The 21,040-nt window shown below is 45.1% G+C and overlaps 1 protein-coding gene across 1 annotated transcript; it reads right to left on the bottom strand.

Moving 5' to 3' along the window:
* On the bottom strand, positions 1 to 762 carry LOC119921352 (olfactory receptor 14J1-like). The gene has a single exon (XM_038741618.1). It carries the CDS (start codon positions 760 to 762, stop codon positions 1 to 3), a length of 762 nt encoding a protein of 253 aa, XP_038597546.1.
* Positions 763 to 21,040: the final 20,278 nt, after the last annotated feature.

Below are 21,040 nucleotides of genomic sequence, written 5' to 3'. Positions count from 1 at the left end.
CTAAGCAAATTCCTTACTCCCTGAAGGCTTCCCCCAGGCAGTCTTTATGTCCCTGTTCCTCAGGCTATAAATGGCATCGTTCAGAGTCGGGGGTACTATGGCATTGAACATGGGGAGGACGAAGTCCAGAATAGAAGGGAAATCAGGAACTAGATTGAGATATTCAAACCCCCCAGAGGAAAGGAACAAGGTGACAATGACGAGGTGGGGCAGGCAGGTGGAGAAGGTTTTGACTCGGCCCTCGGTGGATGGCAACTTCAGCACGACCCAGATGATGTTGATGTAAGAGTAAGCGATTAAAATGAAATAGAAAAAATCCACAGTAGTGATGAGGCAGATAACCCCTACTTCTCCCACTGTGTCTCCAGGGCAGATGAGCTTTAATACCTGGGGGAAATCGCAGAAGAAATGGTGGATCTCCGCGGGGCCACAGAAGAGCAGGGAGAAAATATTAGAGACATGAAGGATCCCCATGAGTTGCCCGCTGAGCCACGAGGTGAGGGCCTTCTTCCCACAGGCCCCTGGACCCATGATGATGTCATAGCGTAGGGAGCGGCAGATGGCCTCGTAGTAGTCGTAGAACATCACCGTGAGGATGCCCACCTCCGCACAGCCACAGAAGGTAAAGAAGAAGACCTGAAAAGCGCATCCAGCCGAGGAAATATATCTACTGTTCATCACGGCGTTACTAATAGACTTGAAGACGGTAACGAAGATCAGGCAGAGTTCGAGGATGGACAGGTGCCTGAGGAAGAAGTACATGGGTTGTGGAGGCGTCGGTAGAGGGCGGTGATGGCGACGATGAGGATATTTCCCAACAGGGCTGCCAGGTAGACCAGCAGGAACAGCGCGGCATGGACCAGCTGCAGCTCCTGGACTTCCCAGTATCCCAGGAGGAGGAATTCCATCATGGTGGTGACATTTGCCATGCCTCTGGAGGTGTCTGTATTGAATGAGGGAGGGGAAAAGTAGGCAATGTTGCCCAAAAGATATAGCACTGGGTTGGGCATCAGGTTACCAGGTTCCAGCTCTGCCACTGGCTTGCTTTGTGACATTAATAATTAGTAGAAGGTTTAGTAATCTTTCTGGGCCTTGGTTTCCTCATCTGTAAAATGGGGATCATGCAGAGTGCGAGCCCTAGGTCAGGACTGTGTCCCTGCTAACAATAGTTATGATATTTACTGAGTGCCTATTGTGTGCACATCACTATACGAAGCACTTGTGAGAGCACAATACAGCAGAATTAGTAGACACATTACCTGGCGAAAGTGATTTTATGGTCTAGAGGAATATATCGATCAGTCGTATTTGTTGAGTGCTTACCGTGTGCAGACACTGTACTATGTGCTTGGGAGAGTACAGTATAACAGAGTTTGTAGACACATTCCCTGCCCAAAACGAGCTTACAGTCTACAGGATGACTAAAAAGTGAGAACTCCTCTGATGTCTTAACAGAGTCCTATTTGAAATCATAAGAGAGCCTCTCATCCAATCCTCAAAGCCACTGGGCTGTGGACCATGCCACCTGGAGTGCTGCCTTAGGCTAATTTTCTGTGACCTCAACACCATGGCCTCTCAGAAACCAGTGGTGCCCACCCAGATTGAATCAGGACAGTCACTGAGTAAGGTAAGAAGCTTTTTTGGTATTTGTTAAATGCTTACTATGTGCCAGGCATCGTACTAAGCGCTGAGGTAGATAAAATCTATTCAGCTTGGACAAAGTTCCTGCCCCACACTGGGCTCACAGTCTTAATCTCCATGTTACGGATAAAGGAACTGAGGCCCAGAGAAGTTAAGTGACTTGGCCAGGGTCACACAGAAAGCAGGTGGCAGAGCTCGTATTAGAACCCAGGTCCTTGTGACTCCCTGGCTCGGGATCTATCCACTAGGCCATGCTGCTTCTCATTGTTCATCAATGGCGTTTATTGAGTGCCTATAAAATGTTAGGCATTCTGCTTAAGATTTAGGAAAAAACAACAGTAACAAGGCACATGTTCTCTGCACTCAAGGAGCTTATTATTATTACTGATAATAACTAATAATGACAATAATAATTATGATGCTTATTAAGAACTCACTGTGTACCAATCATTGTACTAAGTGGTGGGGTAGATAAAAGATAAACAAGTGCCACATTGGGTTTTCAGTCTAACTAGGTGGGAGAACAGAGAAACAGCATGGCTTAGTGGAAAGATTACGGGCTTGTGACTCAGAGGTCGTGGGTTCTAATCCCGGGGCTTCCACTTATCTGCTGTGTGATTTTGGACAAGTAACTTAACTTCTCTGTGCTTCAGTTACCTCATGTGTAAAATGGGGATTGACTGTGAGCCCCACATGGGACAATCTGATTACCCTGTAACTATCCCAGGGTTTAGGACAGTGCTTGGCACATACTAAGCACTTAACAAAAGCCATTATTAATAATAATAATGATAACAATAACAGGTGCTGAACCCCCAATTTGAAGATGAGGAAACTGAGGTATAGATAAGTGAGCGAGAGCGAGGTACCTCGCTCTCACCTGTCCCGCCATCGACCCCCGGCCCACGTCATCCCCCGGGCCTGGAATGCCCTCCCTCTGCCCATCCGCCAAGCTAGCTCTCTTCCTCCCTTCAAGGCCCTGCTGAGAGCTCACCTCCTCCAGGAGGCCTTCCCAGACTGAGCCCCTTCTTTCCTCTCCCCCTCGTCCCCCTCTCCATCCCCCCGTCTTACCTCCTTCCCTTCCCCACAGCACCTGTATATATGTATATATGGTTGTACATATTTATTACTCTATTTATTTATTTATTTATTTATTTTGCTTGTACATTTCTATCCTACTTATTTTATTTTGTTGGTATGTTTGGTTCTGTTCTCTGTCTCCCCCTTTTAGACTGTGAGCCCACTGTTGGGTAGGGACTGTCTCTATGTGATGCCAATTTGTACTTCCCAAGCGCTTAGTACAGTGCTCTGCACATAGTAAGTGCTCAATAAATACGATTGATTGATTGATTGATTGATTGAAGTGGTTTTTCCATATTTATACAGCACCCAAGGGATGGAGCAGGGATTAGAATCACTAGGCTTCTCAATTTTCTTAGTCTAGATTACAGTCTAGAGCACCGTGGCCTAGATATTCAGGTTGGACACATCCCCTGTTCCACATGGGGCTCATAGTCTTAGTAGAGGGAGTAGGACTTAATACCCATTTTACAGATGGGGAAATTGAGGCAAAGAGGAAGACCAAACTCACACAGTGAATAAACGATGGAGCCTGAATTAGAACCCAGGCTGTATGACAGCCAGGTCCATGTTCTTTCCCTTAGGCCATGTTAGGACTCAGCAGAGAGTGAGTGCTCAATAAATACTATTGATTGATTGGTTGGCTGATTTTGAAATGGGGAGAGCTGTGGTCTGGTGGATTTTCAGGGGAGGGAGTTCCAGTTTTGGGTGGGCTGGGGATAGCAGGAGGCAATTATTGAGCACTTCCTGTGTGCAAAGTACTCGACTACAACTTGGGAGGAGTGAAGACTGAGAGCTGGAACGTAGCATGACAATAAAGTTGATGGATAGGCTGTGGAAAGCTCATGGAAGGCCTCTGGTCATTTCCCCTATCCACGAACTGTACATCCTTTAGGAATGATTGATAATCAGGATTCAGACAATCTGGTATCCCTGCCTCTTTGGTTTCTGGAACTGTATCGTTCCTCACCAGGCAGGGGAGGATCACCCGGGTTTCTGTGGTTCTTCCCCGACTTCTGCAGTCTTCATCACATACCTTTGTCCGGGGTGTGGAGGGGGGGTGGTCTCAGCGGTCACCAAAACTGAGCACAGCCAGAGAGCTTCCCGGGCCTGGAGACGACAGTAGCAGCAGCTGATAGCCTTTTAACCTTTTTTTCACGACATCAACAGAGTCCCCTGGACCCCCAGATTCTGCCCCATCTGAGGAGAGGATATTCCCATAATTGGGGTCACGATGAAGGAAGTGTCCTTTTGGGTGCTAATTAGCAAGTACTGGAATCGAAAGGCTCCCCAGGCCTGCAGATGACAGTAGCAGCAACTGATACAAACATTTAGCATTTTATTCACGACATCACCAGAGTCCCCTGGGCCCCTGGATTCTGCCCCATCTGAGTAGAGAGGATATTCTCATAATTCCGTTCATGATGAAGTAAGTGTCTCCTTAGGTGCTAATTGGCAAGTACTGGAACCACATGGGAAGGGAGGAGATTGAGACGCCGTACAATCTCAGTTTCCATTTTATAGAAAGGACCCTCGGGCTTCCCTCCACGCCGCCTCTCCCGACTGTTTTCACCCGGTTATGATTTGAGGCTCTAACAAGCTCTCCCTCTCAGGGTGACACCTCTGGGGATCGGGAGGCCCCCAGAGACACCGGTGGTGATGTTCACCAGGATAGAGCTGCACAATGGATAGGGATCATATCTACCAACTCTCTCATATATGTCTGCACTGACCTCTCACCCATATCCTGCCACTGACCTGGAACACCCTCCCTCCCCATATCCGACAGACAACTAGTCTCCCCACCTTCAAAGCCTTACTGAAGACACATCTCCTCCAAGAGGCCTTCCCTGGCTAAGCCCTCCTTTCCTCTTCTCCCACACACTTCTGCATCACTCTGACTTTTCTGTTTATTCATCCCCTCTCCAGCCACACAGCATTTATGCACAGACATGAAATTTATTTATTTATATTGATCTCTGTCTCCCTCCCTAGACTGTAAGCTCATTGTGGGCAGGGAATGTGTGTATTTATTGTTACACTGTACTCTCCCTAGCACGTATTACACTGTTCTGCACATGGTAAGCGCTTAATAAATAGGATTGACTGATTTGAGTGCATTGAGGTCTCTCAAATGCATAGTGCTGTGTGCTTTGCACACAGTACGTTCTCTATAAATACGATTGATTAACTACTTATTGTACTCTCCCAAGTGCTTAATACAATGCTCTGCACACTGTCAGAGCTCAATACATACCACTGATTGATAAGGACAGGGTAGGAGGGGGAGCGACAGAACCCTGGAATGTCAGGAGAGGAAGAATTGAATAGATACATTCAGTCTTGATTAATTGATTAACCCATTCGCTAGCCCATCTACAGACCAGAAAAGCAGCCACTCTCCCCACCTTCAAAGTCTTATTAAAACCTCATCTCCTCCATCAGGCTTTCCCCGTCTAAGCCCTCATTTCCTCTTCTGTCATTCTATTCTCTGTCACTCTCTTCTCTGTCACCCTTGCACTTGGATTTGAACTCTTTATTCACCATACCACCCACCCCCGCCCCACAACACCCCTAGACTGTAAGCTCATTGTAGGCAGGGAATGTGTCCATTATATTATGTGTTGTTCTCTCCCAAGCTCTTCTGTACAGTGCTCTGCAGAGTAAGCACTCAATAAATACAGTTGAATGATTATGGACATATCTGTAATTTATTTATTCATATTAGTAGCTGTCTCCCTCTCTAGACTGCAAGCTCCTTGTGGGCAGAGAATGTGACTACCAAATCCGTTAAATTGTACTATGTTATACTGAGAAGCAGCGTGGCTTAGTGGATAGAACACAGGCCTGGGAGTAAGCAGGACCTGGATTCTAATCCTGGCTCTGCCACATGTATTCTCTGTGACCTTGGGCAAGTTATTTAAATTCTCTGTGCCTCAGGTACCTCATCTGTAAAATGGGGACCAAGACTATGAGCCCCATGAGGAACAGGGACTGTGTCCAACCTGATTAATTCGTACCTACCCCATTGCTTGGAACAGTGCTTGGCACATTGTAAGCATTTGACAAGTACCATAAGAATGATAATAACTATTGTCATTACTCTCCCAGGTACAGTGCTCTGAACATAGTAATTGCTCAATAAATATGACTGATTAATTTATTGATTTAACCTTCATTTAACAGATGAGGTAAGTGAAGCACAGAAAAGTGAAGTGACTTGCAAATAGTCACACAGCAGGCAAGTAGTGGATCAGGGATAAGAATTCAGATCGCAGCGTGGCTCAGTGGAAAGAGTACGGGCTTTGGAGTCAGAAGTCATGGGTTCAAATTCCTGCTCCGCCAATTGTCAGCTGTGTGACGTTGGGCAAGTCACTTAACTTCTCTGCTCTTCAGTTACCTCATCTGTATAATGGGGATTAAGACTGTGAGCCCCATGTGGGACAACCTGATCACCTTGTATCCCCCCAGCGCTTAGAACAGTGCTTTGTACATAGTAAGTGCTTAACAAACACTACTACTACTATTATTACTACTACTACCATTATTATTATTATTATTATTATTATTATTATTATTATTATTATTATCTACTACCAGGCCCATCCTGTTTCCACTAGGCCACGCTGCTTTCCTTGTGTCCCCCAAATAGTCAAACGAGCACTTACGTCCTCAAAGCCACTTACATACATGTACACATTCAATTATTTCAGCACTCATTTATTCACCTATCTTTCCACTCTCTTGTTGTCACCAGTTGTACCTCTTTTTATCACCTCCTCGCTGGAAACAACGTTGTGTCTTTCTGATACCTTCATTAGACTGTAAGCTCCTTGAGGGCTGGGATCCTGTTTTATTATCACTTTTATACGCTCCTAAGTGCTTAATACAGTGATCTGAGCATCATAGACTCAAGATATATTGGGTGGATTGATTGCTAGCAAGTGAGGAAGTGGAGCCTGTGTTACCCAAGAGCTTACAGTCCGCTTGACGGTAAGCTCGTTGTGGGCAGGGAATGTGTCTACCAACTCAGTTATCAATCAATCAATTGTACAGAACACTGTGCTAAGTGTTTGGGAGAGTACAGTACAAAAGAATTATCAGACGCATTCCCTGCTCGTAATGAGCTAGAAGTCTAGAAATGTAGGCAGACATGAATATGAATAAATAGGTCATTTATAACATATAGTTTAAAGATACATATCGTATCTTTCCCAGCAGTATCTCTAGAGGAGATTTCCTGCCTCTTCTCAAAACCCACCTGCACATCCCACCCCATTCCTTCATGGCTTATCAAAACACTTTCCCCCTCCTTTCTTCCATCCCTAAAAGCTGTCTTCAACTGTTCTCTCTCCAATTGCTTCTTCTTCACAGCTTCCAAATATGCCCATGTCTCACCTATCCTAAATAAATCCACTCGACCCTGTGGCTCTGTCCAATTACTGCCCCATTCCCCTCCTACCATTCCTCTCCAAATTCCCTGAGCGTGTTTCAGTGCTCTGCACACAGTAAGCGCTAAAAATACTATTGAATGAATGAATAAGTTGTCTACAAGGCTATCTTAAATACCTCTCCTCCAGTTCTCTCCCTGACCTCCTCCACTCTGGCTACCATCCCCTTCATTCCACAGAAACAGGCCACTCAAAAGTCACCAATGAACTCCTTCTTGCCAAATCCAATGACCTCTATTCCATTCTAAACTTCTTCGACATGTAAGCTCGTTGTGGACAGGGAATGTGGCTGTTTACCATTCTATTATACTCTCCAAAGCGCTTAGCACAGTGCTCGGCACACAGTAAGTGCTCAATAAATGCAATTGACTGACTGACTGATTTTAAGCTGCCTTTGACACTGTCGACCACCCCCTTCACCTGGAAACATTATTTAACCTCAGCTTCACTGACACTGTCCACTCCTAGTTCTTTGCTAGGATTCTCAGTGTCCTTCTCTGGCTCCTCCTCTGACTCCCATCCCCTTACTCTGGGGGTCCCTCAAGGTTCAGTTCTGGATCCCCTTCTATTCTCCACCTACACCCACTCCCTCGGAGAACTAATTTGCTCCCATGGCTTCAACTTCCACTTCTATGCAGATGACATCCAAATCTACATCTCCAGCCCTGCTGTCCCTCCCTCTCTGCAGGCTTGCATTTCATCTTGCCTTCAAGACATCTCTACTTGGATGTCCTCCCATCACCTCAAGTTTAGCATGTCCAAAGCAGAACTCCTTTCCGTCCTTCCCAAACCCTGTTCTATCCCTGACTTTCCCATCACTGTAGAAGACAAAACCATTCTTCTGTCTCACAAGCCCATAACCTTGACGTTATCCTTGACCCCTCTCTCTCATTCAACCTGCATATTCAATCTATCACTACATCCTGTCTGTCCCATCTTCATACCATCACTAAAACCAGCCCTTTAGCCTCCATCCAAACTGCTACCACATTAGTACAATCACTCATCCTATTCCTCCTGGATTGCTGCATCAGCCTCCGTGCTGACCTCCGAGCCTCCTGTCTCACCCAAATTGAGTCCATAATTCACTCTTATTCCTATATCATTTTTCTACAAAGACGTTCAAGACACATTTCACCACTCCTCAAGAAACCCCAGTAGTTTCCCATCCACCTCCACATCAAACGAAAACTCCACACCATTGGCTTTAAAGCAATCAATCACCTTGCCCCCTCCTACCTCACCTCAGTACTCCCCTACTACAATCCCTCCTGCACACTTCAATCCTCTAATGCTAACCTGTTCACTGTACCTCTATCTCATCTATCGCATCAGCGAACCCTCACCCACGTCCTGCCTCTGGTCTGGAATACCTTCCCTCCTTAAACCCGAAAATTACTCTCCCCACCTTCAATGTCTTATTGACAGCACATCTCCTTCAGGAGGCCTTCCGGGACTAAACCCCCCTTTCCTCTTCTCCCACTCCCTTCTGCATAGCCCTGAATTTTATCCTTTATCCATCCCCCCTCCCAGCCTTACAGCACCTATGCCCATATCTGTAATTCATTCACTTATATTAATGTCTCTCTCATACCTCTAGATTGTAAGCTCATTGTGGACACCAAAATCTTCTCACTACTGGCTTCAAAGCTCTCCATCACCTTGCCCCCTCTTAACTCACCTCCCTTCTCTCTTTCTTCAGCCCAGCCCTCACACTCTGCTCTTCTGCCACTACCTCCTCACTGTGCCTCATTCTTGCCTGTACCACTGTCGACCCCTGGCCCAGATCCTACCTCTGGCCTGAAATGCCCTCCCACCTCACATCCACCAAACTTGCCCATTTCCCCCCTTCAAAGCCCTACTGAAACCTCACCTTCTCCAGAAGACTTTCCCAGATTGAGCCCTGCTTTTCCTCTGCTCCTCCTCCCCTCCCCATTGCCCCGACTCTCTCGTTCTGCTGAACCCACCTGCCTACCCCACAGTACTTGTGTATATATGCTCATATTCATTATTGTATTTATTTTATTAAGGATGTGTACCGATCTATAATTCTATTTATTTATATTGATGCTATTGATGCCTGTCTACTTGTTTCGTTTTGTTGTCTTTCTCTCCCCTTCTAGATTGTGAGCCATTGTTGGGTAGGAATTTTTCTATTTGTTGCCAAATTGTACTTTCCAAGCACTTAGTACAGTGCTCTGCACACAGGAAGTGTTCAGTAAATACAATTGAATGAATGAATGACAGGGAATCAATTAAGCAACTGGTACAGTGCTCTGCACACGGTAAGTGCTCAATAAATATGATTGAATGAATGAAAAAGATACGATTGAATGAATCTGTTTGTTTATTTTTGTATTGTCCTTTTCCAAGTGCTTAGTACAGTGCTTTGTACACAGAGCTCAATAAATTCGATTGAATAGATATGTATGGCTTAGTGGAAAGAGCACAGGCTTGGGACTCAGGGGACGTGGGTTCTAATCCTGGCTATGCCACTTGTCAGCTGTGTGACTTTGGGCAAATCACTTAACTTTTCTGCGCCTCAGTTACCTCATATGTAAAATGGGGATTAAGACTGGGAGCCCCTCGTGGGGTAACCTGATTACCTTGTATCTACCCCAGCACTTAGAACAGTGCTTGGCACATAATAAGTGCTTAACAAATGCCATCATTATACATATATATATTATAATCATTATATATATATATATATATATAATATATATGGTTGTGTTGTGTTCTCCCAAGCACTTAGTACAGTGTCCTGCACAGAGTAAATACTCATTAAACACCATTGATTGATTGATTGATTATGGACAGGAAGCATATCTACCAACTCTGTTGTGTTGCACTCTCCCTAGCTCTTAGTATAGTGGTATGTACAAAGTAAGCACTCCATAAATACCATTACTAGATTGATTCATTGTGGCAAAGGAACACGTCAACAACTACGTTGCATTTTACTCTCCCAAGTACCTAGTTCAGTGTCCTGCACACAGAAGGGTATTATTCACCTCAGGAGCACATTTCTCTCACTGACGTTGAGCCTGATGCACTCCCTGGGGAGTCCTGAAGGTCGGCTTGGGCCATGGCCTTGATGTATGAGGGTCCAGACAGTTCAGATCAACCCAGTGCTGAGGACGCTAGACTTCGAGAGATTTAGAGTCACCTTCATGGAGCGTCAGACCAAAGATGGTATTGTCCCTGCTCTGAAAGATGTGAATTGATTATGATAATAACAATGATAATAATAATAATAATATTTCTTATGCACTTATCACTTATCAAGCACTGTTCTAAGTGCTGAGGTAGATAGAAAAGTTAATCAAGTTGGCACTCTTCCCTTTTTTAGTGGTACTGACAGTTGGTATTCACCTCATCTTCAGCCCCACAGCAAATATGTGCATGTCTTTACAGTCAACATTATGAATCATTTATTTATATCAAACGTCTCTCTCCCTCTCTAGTTTGTAAGCATGTTGTGGGCAGGGAACATGTCTACCAAATATGTTGTAATGAACTATTACAACTACTTAGTACAGTGCTTTGCATATGGTAAGTGCTTAACAAATACCATTGATGAGGATGACGTTGGTAAGCATTTACCTGTGCCTGACACTGTACTAAGAGCTGGAGTAAACACAAGAACAGCAGGTTGAACCTAGTCCATGTCCCACATGGGGCTCACAGTCTTAAGTCCCATTTTACAGATGAGGGAACTGAGGCACAGAGAAAATTTATTTGCACCAGATGACTCCGCAGGCAAATAGTGGAGCCAGGATTAGAGTCCAGGTCCTCTGACCTATTCATTCAATCATTCATTCAATCATATTTATTAATCACTTACTGAGTGCAGAGCACTGCACAAAGCACTTGGGAAATAAAATACAACAATAAAGATTGGCCATGCCTGCCGACAATGAGTTCACGATCCAGATGGGGGAAGACAGACATCAGTAAAAATGAACAGACATCAATATAAATGAATAAAATTACAGATATATGCATAAGTGCTATGGGGCTGGGAAAGGAGTGAAGAGCAAAGGCAGAAGGTTAGGGCAACGCAAAAGGACGTGGGAGATGAAGAAAAGTAGGACTAAGTCTGGGAAGGCCTCTTGAAGGAGATATGCTTTCAGTAAGGCTTTGAAGTAGGGGGAGTGAATTGTCTGGTAGATTTGAGGAGGGAGGGCATTCCGGGCCAGAGGTAGGAGGTAGTTCAGGGGTCGATGGTGGGACAGGAGAGATCGAGGCACACTGAGAAGGTTAGCACTAGCGGAGCCAGGTATATGGGCTGGGTTGTAGAAGGAGAGAAGCAAGGTGAGGGAGGAGGATGGTAGGTGATGGAGTGTTTTAAAGCCAATGGTGAGGAGTTTTTGTTTGATAAAGAGAAAGATAGGCAGCCACTGGAGATTTATGAGGAGTGCGGGTGACATGTCTTGAACGTTTCTGTAGAAAGATGATCCAGGCAGCCAAGTGAAATCTGGACTGGAGTGGAGAGAGGCAGGAGATTGGGAGGTAGGCAAGGAGGCTGATGCAGTAATCTAGGTGGCATAGGATAAGTGATTGCATTAACGTGATTGCAGTTTGCATAGAGAGGAAAGGGCAGATATGAGCGATGTTGCGAATGTGGTACTGACATGATTCGGTCTTGTGAGATTGTAAGGATGGTGCTGCCATTTGCAGCGACGGGAAAGTCTGGGAGTGGACAGGGTTTGGGTAAGAAGATACGAAACTCAGATTTGGACATGGCCTCTGAGTCCTCTGACTCCCAGTTCCAAGGGCTCCCCACTAGGCCACGCCGCTCCTCACAAGTAGCCCCATATGGGATCCACGGTCTAAGTAGGAGGGAGAACAGGTATTGAATCCCCATTTTGCAGTTGAGCAAACTGAGGCACAGAGAAGTTTAGTGACTTGCCCGTACTCATACAACAGGCAAGCGGCAGTGCTAAGTTTACAACCCAGGACCTCTGGCACCCAGACCAATGCTCTTTCCACTAGACAAAAATTGTGCATCTGCAAATATTCATTCAATCATTCCTTTAATCGTATTTATTGAGTGCTTACTGTGTGCAGAGTACTGTACTAAGCGCTTGGAAAGTACATTTCAGAAGCAGAGACAATCCCTACCCAGAAACGGGCTCACAGTCTAGAAATATGAACCTCTAACAGCGCTAAAATTCTGTTTTGCCTCCTCCTTTCTCCTCTCCCTCTCCCAGCGGACCACACCTCCACAACAATGTCCACTGGGACTCATTGCCTTCATCTCCCGCCATGGGACTTTTCCTATGACTCCTGTCTCCAAAAGCCACATCAGGTCATTAAATATCACCGATGCACTGAGACCTGATGAAATGGATTTGTGCAACAGAGCATTTCAGACACACATTTGAGTGTCCTTGTGGGTCTCAGGGTGCTTCAGTGACAGTAGAAGAACTGAAACACTGACCACCTCTGTATGGATGGAGCTTATCCCTCACACTGGGTGATCTGACCCTGTAGACAAGTTCCTTCCACTCTCCATCCTCTTCTTTCCCATGATGATCCTGAAGCACAGAGAGAGGCTGATACTTGGCCAGGGTCCCCTAGCGAGCCAGCAAGAGATCTGGCATCGGATCTCACATTAATCTGTTCCGTCTGTCTGTCAGTCAGCCTTCTATACTGCCCCTGTCTCAGAAAAAAAATCAGTATTTCCTTATGGTAAGCGTCAAGGGGCTGTGATGAGTTTGCGAATGCGAACAGATTCAGTGGCCTTTGGTATAATTATCTTGATGGGGTAAGGCAGGAAAAAAACTAAAATCTGTGTTTGGGACTAAAATTTTTGACTATATCCCCCATTAGATTGAATGATCCTTGAGGGCAGGGAACATATGCCTTGATTTGTTAGATGATGTATGTATTGTTTAATTATTGTCTCTCTTGTAACTTATTTAAAAACCTAGGAAGCAGGTGAGCTCAGTCAAACATTTCTTGAGCCTGAATTATGCATTCGATTATTACGATGAAAAGGTCACTTGTTTCAATTTTGGTGATGCAGACTGTTGGGGAATTTTTTCTGCTTGTTCCCACAAAGTACATTTTACATGTGAGGAAGAATTTAAACTCTAAGGAAGTTTGTAGATGAGATGTTGTGTGGCCTAGGGGATGAAGTATGGCCTTGGGAGTCCGAAGAACCTGGGTTCTCATGCCAGCTCCCTCACTTGTCTGCTGCATGAACTTAGGCAAGTCACTTAATTTCTCTGTGACTCATGTATCTCATTTGTAAAATGGGGACTAATACTGTGAGCCTCAGGTGGGTCATAGAATGTGTCCAATTTGATTAGCTTGTTTCAACCCCAGTGCTTAGTGCAGTGCCTGTCATATAGTAAACATTTAACAAATACAACAAAAAATTTGAAACTTGCGGAACTTTTCTTCCTGAGATGGTTAAATCATAAAAATGTCTATCTCCCTCAAGACCGAAAGCCCGTTGTAGGCAGGGATTGTCTCTCTTTACTGTTGAATTGTCCTTTCCAAGAGCTTACTACAGTGCTCTGCACACAGTAAGCATTCAATAAATACAATTGAATGAATGAGTGAATGAATGAATTTGTTAAGCACTGACATTGGGCCAGGCACTGTACTAAACTCTACGGTAAGGTCCTTGAGGTCACAGAAATGTATCTCGCTTCTGTTTAACTCTTCTAAGCTCGTTGTAGGCAGGAAATGTGTCTACCAATCCTATTATATTGTACTCTCCCAAGTGTTTAGTACAGTGTGCTCCACACAGTAAACATAATTGATTGATTGAGTGAGTGACTTTGAAGAACATTGATTCACTGATTGATTAATATAATTTCAAATTCTTTGTTCCAGTCTAATCCAAAATGGGCCGCTGCTATATGTAGGAACAGAATGGGGGAAAGTAGTCAAAGATAGAAAACTGATAAGGTAAACTATTTGTCATCCAACAACATATGGACAGAATAGTGGCAGTCTTGTAATGATAATCGCAGTTGTTATAATAATGGAATTTGTTAAACATTAACTATGTGTCAAGCCCTGGACTAAGCGTTATGGTAGATACAAGATGATCAAAACCATGGAACGAATAAAAAATTTTTGTAATGATAATAATAATCATATTTGGTATTATAGAATAATGGTATTTGTTAAGCAATTACTATGTGTTAAGCACTGTACTAAATGACGGGATAGATATAGTACGTAGCTGGGGAAGACAGTGCTGGAGAAGCAGCGTGGCTTAGTGGAAAGAGCCTGGACTTGGGAGTCAGAGGTCGTGGGTTTTAATCCTGCTTCTGCCACGTGTCAGCTGTGTGACTTTAGGCCTCAGATAACATATCTGGGCCTCAGTTCCCTCACTTGTAAAATGGGGGTGAAACCTGTGAGCCTTACGGGGACACCCTGATTGCCTTGTATCTACTCAGTGCTTAGAACAGTGCTTTGCACATAGTAAGTGCTTAAGAAATGTGATCATTACTGCTAGACTGTGAGCCCGTTGTTGGACAAGAACCGTCTGTATGTGTTGCCGATTTGTATTTCCCAAGCACTTAGTACAGTTCTCTGCACACAGTAAGCACTCAATAAATACGATTGAATGAATGAATGAATGGAGAAACACCATGGTTTAGTGTATAGAGCATGGGCCTGGGAGGCAGAAGGACCTTGGTTCTAATCACAGCCCTACCACTTGTCTGCTGTGTGATCTTGGGCAAGTGTCACCCGTTGCCTTTGGATGGGTTCGTTCTGGAATCGGTTTGTTGAGGGAGACCAGGGACCGAAAGGCTGAGTTTCATACCAAATTTATTCTGCAACATGAACTGAATTATTTGATTATCTTAGATGTGGAGAAATGAACGTATCTTTTGGGAGGAATACGATTATTTAGTGATATTAGAGCTTCCCTACCTGGAGGAATATAATTATATGTTACTGTTACATGGTAAAACACCCAGGTCCCACCCAGGTAGAATTCACATATTGTTTGTTTGCACGTGGTGAGGCGGCTAGCTCCCACCCACGTTCACTTCCCAATTAGGATGAATACACTTTGGCGTTACACACCCGTGGTGAAGCGCCTGGCTTCCAGCCCCACAGCGTTAGCGAGACACTCAGCCATCCCACAGCTCCTCACTTGGTACAGGCAGAGCTGGCATCCCAAGCTCTGGGCAGAGGTGACCCACAGCTGGTTGCTAAAAATCTTTATCTGCTGCACAAAAGGTCAGAGGCTGCAGCTATTCACCACGTGTGCTCCTAGGCTACTCCAGCTTCTGGCCTCAGTTTATCCAATCTCCGCCCTGCCCCTCTCCTCCATATCTAATTTGATTGGCACGGGGGCAAGGGACACCTTCTGGGAGCCCACTGTTGGGTAGGGACCGTCACTATATGTTGCCAACTTTTACTTCCCAAGCGCTTAGTACAGTGCTCTGCACACAGTAAGCGCTCAATAAATACGATTGAATGAATGAATTCCTGGCTTGGGTTGTCAATTTAGCTGTTTTGGTTGTGGGGCCGGTATCCCAACCGCACTTCTGAGTTCTGCCTTAATGGCTCGGGCAGTCACGAGATAGCGTTTCACTTTGAGATAATGGGTACCCCGTGTTCACCTTGGCACAACAAATCACTTCACTCCTCTGTGCCTCAGTTACCTCATCTGCAAAATGGGGATTAAGAATGTGAACCCCATGGGAGACATGGACCAATTTTGCATCTACCCAAGTACAGTTCCTGGCACATAGTAAGCACTTACCAAATGCAAAAAAAAATCAGGTCGTACTGTGTTAGAATCTGATTTTCTTGCATCTACTCCAGCACTCAGTGCAGTGCCTGGAATATCGTACACACTCTACAAATTTCCCAGTTATTGGTGTTACTCCCTCAAGTGCTTAGTACCACACTCTTCAAACAGTAAGCAATCAATAAATACCAATGACTGCTTGATTCAGGGAAGGGTCGGGAGGAATGTTTGTCTTCTTTTAGCAACTTCCACAGCTCCTCCTTCCCGCTTCATCTACAAGTGGGGCTAGCTGTATGACTCTCACAACTCGTTATAGGTGTATTGAGGTAGACAAAACGAGTGTTCACCAGGCCCAAAAGAAGGTAATACCTAATGGATAATAATGACATTTGTTAAGTGCTTACTTTGTGTCAAGCACTGTACTAACCTCTGAGGCACTGTACTAGATATCCTAGGCATCAACTACTAGTATCAGGAGGAATTTTGTTATTACTTTAAAACTAGTACTTAACTATACCGGAAGTAAGTAGGTTTTCTAGGCCTACGGCAAGGAAAAAAAAGTCCTTGGAGCTAAATTGAGGAGGTTCTATTTTGTGAATACTGAGCTGGAATAGTGGTATCTTTCCATGCTCCTTTTCAGTACGTGGTAATGTCTGGACCAAGCAGAATGGCCTATTGGAAAAAGCATGAGCCTGGGAGTCAGAGGAGCTTCGTTCTAATCCTGTTACACCAATCACCTGTTGTGTGACCTCGGACAAGTCACTTAATTTCCCTGTGCCTCAGTTCCCTCAATCCCAAAATGGGGATCCAAATATCTGTTGTTCTCTCTCCTAGACTTTGAGCTCCAGGTGGGACCTGATTATGTTGAAGCTACACCAGCGCTAAGATTGTGCTTGGCACATACAAGCACTTCACAAATATCACAATTATTATTATAATTATTAGTGCTAGGAATCTGAGACCAGAGGTATGACATTCTAGGAGACCAAGAAAAATAACTTGTTAGGAGAGTTATGGGAAGGGGGCAATTGAGAGGCAAATGTAGTCAAAAACTCCTGTGCTGTCTTGCAGTTTTTGTGCAGATGGGGACCTTTCTCACAACTGTTTTCAGGCATTCAATAAACATGTGTTCTTGTTATGTTACTAAGCGGAAGTTTCCTATAAACTTTCCTTTCACTCAGATGGCTAATGGCATGGCGGTGATGGAATTCCTGCTCCTGGGCTTCTCAGAGGTCCGAGAGCAGCAGCTGGTCCATGCCACGCTGTTTTTCCTGGTATACCTGGAGGCCCTACAGGGAATCTCCTCATCATCGCCGTCACCACCCTCAACCGGCGCTTCCACACCCCCATGTACTTCTTCCTCAGGAACCTGTCCGTCCTCGACCTCTGCCACATCTTCGTCACCGTCCCCAAATTTTTCTTGAATTCAGTGACCAACAACAATTCCATTTCTTTCAAGGGTTGCATACTGCAAGTGTTTTTCTTTGTTTTGGCTGTTGTCTCTGAGCCCCTGCTCACAGTGATGTCCTATGACCGCTACGCTGCCATCTGCTACCCCTTATGCTACGAGGTCATCATGAACAGAGGGGTCTGTAGGAAGATGGCAGCCACCTCCTGGCTCGGCGGGGGCCTCTCTGGCCTCGTGCATATGACTGCCACCTTCTCCGAACCTTTCTCTGGGCCCAACGTAATCCACCAGTTCTTCTGTGATGTCTCCCAGCTTCTGAAGCTCTCTGGTCCCCAGGGAAAAATACATGAATATTCACTCATTGTCCTGTCTGACAGTTCTTTCGCCGTCTGTTTTGCATACATAGCCACGTCGTACATCTGCATCTTCTCAGCCGTGCTGAGGATGCCGTCAGCAGAGGGCCGGTCCAAAGCTTTCTCCACCTGCCTGCCCCATCTCATCGTCGTGACTTTCTTCATCTCCACAGGTGTTTCTGAATATCTAATTCCATCCTCCAATTGTCCATCAGGTCGAGACTTGCTTCTGTCCGTTTTCTATTCCATGGTGCCCCCGGGGCTGAACCCTGTCATCTTTAGCTTGAGGAATCAGGCTATGAAACCTGCTCTAGGGAGGATTTTATGCCTGGAATAATAATAATAACTCTGGTACTTGTTAAGCGCTTACTGTGTGCCATGCACTGTACTAGGCGATGGGGTGGATACAAGCAGATCGGTTTGGACATAATCCCTGTCCCACTTGGGTCTCACAGTCTCAATCCCCATTTTACAGATGAGGTAACTGAGGCATAGAGAAGTGAAGGGACTTGCCCAAGGTCCCACAGTAAACAAGTGGCAGAGCTGGGATTGGAACCCATGACCTTCTAACTCCCCATCCCGTGCTCTATCGACTACATCATGCTCCTTCTCATAATGGGTCTCTAAGAGAAAATGGGCTCTAACAGAAAATGACCAGTTCTTCTGAAATAGGTCAATCACCAGTCCTGAGAGAAGAAAATTATGTTGCCCCAACGTGAGACGAATTGAAATATCTCCCCTACTACTTTGTTGGCAAAAGAGTCTATCTCCCTCTCCTCATACATTATCCTGTTCCCATTCCCTTTTTTCTTCCTGCCCAACTGTCCTCCAGATTATAAACTCTTTGTTAGCAGGGATCATGTCTATCAACTCCGTTGTACTGTACTTTTTCGAACACTTGGTACAGTGTTTGGAACACAGTAAGTGCTCAGTAAGTACCGTTGTCTGATTATTTTTGTTGGGGATTTTTAGACAGTTGGTTGAGGGATTACTTAATTAATGATTGACTGACTGATTACTTCCCCTATCAGAAATTTATTTCAACTCCCAACTCCCCTTCTAGATTGTAAGCTCTTTGTGGGTGGTGATTGCATCTACTCTACTCTTGTACTCCCCCAAGTGCTTGGTACAGTGTTATGCACATAGTAAGCCCTCAATAAATACCATTGACTAATTTCTGCAGACTGTAAGCTCATTGCAGGCAGAGAATGTGTTTACAAACTCTCTGGTACTGTAGTCTTACACGTTCTTAGTGCAGTGCACTGCACAAAGTAAGCACTCAATAAAATATAACTGATTGATAAGAACTGGTCTCCCTGATGTTTGTAACATCTAAACCCTTGACCCATACCCTGGACCCAAACCATTTCACCTCTCGAAAACACTTGCTTTTCTACTTCTCCCTTAATGAATCCTTTTACATTTCACTCTCCAGTGGCTACTGTTCTAGTCTCGAGAAGCAGCATAGCCTAGTAGAAGGAGCCTGGGCTTCAGAGAGGACCCCGGTTCGAGTCCCAGCTCCATCGCCTGTCTGCTGTGTGACCTAGAATAAGCCACTTTACTTCTCTGGGCCTCAGTTCCCTCATCTGTAAAAGGGGAAATCAATACCTAGCTCCCTCTTACTTAGAATGGGAGACCTATGAGGGACCTGATGAACTTGAATCTAATACGTAGTGAGTACTTGACAAATATTATTTCCTCAACTTCTTTCAGGGTTGGAAATGCTGTGATGATGAAGATGAAGATGATGATGATGATGATGATGATGATGATAATGATGATGATTATAGGAATTTAGTGCTAGGGGAAATTTGGAGGGATCAGAGGGGTTGCTGGATAAAATAATTAGGGACAAAGAAATCATCTAAATTTAAAAGGTGCAAGGGCTCCAGACCTTCATATAAAGAGAATTACCCTCGTCTACGGAGGGACATATAGAAATGGCACATCAAGCAACCCCAGAATTCCACTCCCAAGAACACCATCCTTACTTCACTGATCCTTTCTGCTCCATCACTTTATTAAAATTGTACTTGTTAAGCACTTACTATGTGTCAAGCACTATTCCAAACATTGGGTTATATACAAGTTAATAGTGTCGAACACAATCCCTGCCCCACAAGGGGCTCACAGTCTAAGTATTGAATTTTACAGTTGATGAAACTGAGACCTAGAGAATTGAAATGGCTTGTCCAAGATCACACAGCAGACAAGTGGCAAAGCAGGGATTAGAACTCAAGTCCTCTGACTCTTTCCCCCTCCATTCGATCCCTTGAGCTCACTCACTCCTTCTTAATTCTGCACTGTAGCACAGCCCATAGCTCCCTTATCACTGGAAACAGTGCGTTCATCTTGTAATCTGAAAGTCCTAAATTTGAGTTGCAGATTGTGGTGGGCGCTGTTTCTTTTTAATGGTATTTGTAAAGTGCTTACTATAGGTACTGTACAAAATTCTGGGGTAGGTACAAATTAATCCCGTTGGACACATTCCATGTCCCATATGGGGCTCACAGTTTCACTCCCTACTTCAAAGATGAGGTAACTGAGGCACAGAGAAGTTAAGGGACTTGCCCAAGGCCACACAGCAGTCAAGTGGCAGAGCTGGGATTAGAACCCAGGTCCCTCTGACTTCCAGGTGCATGCTCTCTCCACTAGATCATGCTGCTACCGCAGGATGGATCCCTCCATATAAAAGACGAACCTGGGTAGGATATAGGTTCCTCATGGAGATGGAACCTTGTCTTCCTCAAGTGGGCCTCCAAGAACTTGACAAGCTTGGAGTTACTGCTTATCATCAAGAAGGAGCTGACACTGTCATAACCGCTGACCACAAACATATTCATATTCAGGAAGGTGATGTTGTTCCTGAGGGAACTTCCCAAAAACAGTGACAGTGTGAAGTCTGTGCAGTAGAAGGCCATGAAGCAGCTGACCAGCAACAGGATAGTCAGGGTTGCTATCGGCTCCTGGGATTTCCTAGGACGAGGGCGCTGGCCGTGTAGATGCGGGAATTTCTGGCTGTGTCTAAGAGTAGGAGGACCATGTAGCCACAGGAACTTCCCATGATTCCCAAGGAGAGGACGTTGTAGAGTGCCATAACGAAAGGAACAGACCTACGAGGATGCTGTCGGACTTGATAGAACAGTAGTCCGAACTGAATCTGGGCTCGTGGCTGGTCACGTTGGGAGACGCAACGATGTTGAACAGGAAATTGATGTCCACGATCGAGTGGAGGAGCCACAGGAGGATAAAGATTGGGAGGATATTCTTTCTGACCCGGGCTTTGAGCTGGGCCAAAAGAGAGGAACTGGGGCTGATGATCACGTCTGGACCATACTCGGGAGACCGGTGGTGCACATGGAGGAACTTCCGG

Source organism: Tachyglossus aculeatus (genome assembly GCF_015852505.1).
Source record: "Tachyglossus aculeatus isolate mTacAcu1 chromosome 12 unlocalized genomic scaffold, mTacAcu1.pri SUPER_6_unloc_2, whole genome shotgun sequence".
In the NCBI taxonomy this organism is placed as follows: domain Eukaryota; kingdom Metazoa; phylum Chordata; class Mammalia; order Monotremata; family Tachyglossidae; genus Tachyglossus; species Tachyglossus aculeatus.
Note: the sequence above shows the minus strand (reverse complement) of the source record. Positions and strands in the feature narration are given on the sequence as shown.

What these genes read in the sequence shown, in the direction of transcription:
- LOC119921352 (XM_038741618.1), bottom strand. Translation starts at nt 762, where the DNA reads ATGTACTTCTTCCTCAGGCACCTGTCCATCCTCGAACTCTGCCTGATC.